Raw genomic sequence first — 1748 nt, 5'->3', positions numbered from 1 at the left:
TGGAAATTTGTTGCATGTGGATGTTATTTATCAATCATAGACCGGATGCTCAAATAAATTCAGGACTCCTTTTAAGTTATGGTTCCTAAGAAATTAGTAGATCTGTCACACTAGGCTAGAGTAGAACTTGGATCATTGTATCGAACGATGAAAATAGTTCGTGAATCAGCTGGTCGTTATTTTCAGACGGAAATTATTTCATCGCTGAAAGAAGGTTATCGGCACTTGAAATTATGAAGAAATGAATCGCAAGATTTTGTAATTCTTATTCTTATTAAAGGTCACATGAGTTGCTGATGAGGTATGCAATGATAATAATTAAGGTAGGATAGGAGTATTTCGGTGTGAATCACACCAAGATAACCCAAGTCCGAAAACTTGTTTCCAGTGGGATCCTTCTGGTGGTGGTAGTAGGCCTACACAGGGAGAGAATCCAATACTCTTTAACGTGCACATGGACCATAATGTACACGGGACCACCAACGGCTTAAACGTCTCATCCGAAAGACGGTGCGCTATCGTAACTTGTATTGCAGCCCTCCAGCTGAAACACAAGGAGTGGCAGTGATGGAAATTGAACCGCGGACCTGGAGATCTCCACGGTTTAGCGCACACACAGTGGCTACCACCAGTTTAGCAATACAATGATGATGTTGATGATGATATTGATGGCCATGGCGATGCTGATGATAACGATGACCATGATGATGACGATGAAGAAATAACATATGAGGATGAATCTGATGGTGCTGATGGTGATCATGGTGAATTGAAGAAGAAGATAAAGATCCAGGTCTCTTCGGTGGGGTCCAGGCCCCAGCAATTCAACAATTCAGAGATTTGAAATGGTTAGTTTTGGATTCATATAACCTGTAACATTACATTTATGTCTCAAACGGGGCCATAACCAACATTCCATTGATCTAGACGAGTAAATACTGTGAGTAGCCCTAGATAATGCTGTGCAACTGTTGAAATTCCCTATACAGGGAATAGCCGTGGTGGCCTGACCGCAACCTCCGTATTTACCGTTCGTCATCCTGTCTCTATATATGGAAATATTATTAGTGTGATAGATAGGTAAGGAAATGATCTGCAGTATAACGATAAGAGGTGACAATCAGTCACACGGAACGAGGAGTTTGGTGGCATTTGATGTACTACTAACCGACATAATTATCGCTACTTCTGGGATGTCGATATCGCAGGCTCGTGTCGTACGTGGGTTGCAGATTTGTGGTAGTGAATACATTTATTTTTAACTTAAACATAGGCTTATACGTATGCCTACAATAAACGTGTATATATATATATATATATATATATATAAATTTATATATATATATATATATATATATATATATATATATATATATACAAATGAATAAATAAAAATAAAATATTGTTACCAGGACTGCTGCTGCAACCACTACACTACTACTACTACTAGGCTACTCTAAGGCCTACAGTAATAGGTGGATTCGAGTAAAATGACCAATAAATACAATAGGAACATTAAATGTTCGAAGATTTATTTACTAAAAACATCCTTGAACTGATTACCAGCCAATAAAGGCCGATTAGATGTATGTATAAATACACTAATAAACATTTGAATATTTCATATTTATTTCACCGTTCGTATGCAGCCAATACAAATACATGTATATATATGACTGCTGTCTCTTATACACATCTAGATGTGTATAAGAGACAGGGTTAAAGAAGAGGAATTTACAAATGTGAAA

General features: G+C 37.4%; 1 protein-coding gene across 1 annotated transcript in view; it reads left to right on the top strand.

Moving 5' to 3' along the window:
- Positions 1 to 830: 830 nt before the first annotated feature.
- LOC117114781 (general transcription factor IIF subunit 1-like) overlaps positions 831 to 1748 on the top strand; it is a 7639-nt gene continuing 6721 nt past the window's right edge. Inside the window, exon 1 of the mRNA XM_033258479.1 lies at positions 831 to 848. Coding sequence (XP_033114370.1) covers positions 846 to 848 — 3 coding nt within the window. The 5' untranslated portion in view covers positions 831 to 845. The remainder of the gene's footprint in view (positions 849 to 1748) is intronic.

This window comes from Anneissia japonica, unplaced genomic scaffold (assembly GCF_011630105.1).
Source record: "Anneissia japonica isolate Jap-2015-1 unplaced genomic scaffold, ASM1163010v1 scaffold288140_len288450_cov173, whole genome shotgun sequence".
NCBI classification, from domain to species: Eukaryota; Metazoa; Echinodermata; class Crinoidea; order Comatulida; family Comatulidae; genus Anneissia; species Anneissia japonica.
The sequence above is the reverse complement of the archived record's forward strand: the minus strand, read 5'-3'. Positions and strand labels throughout refer to the sequence as shown.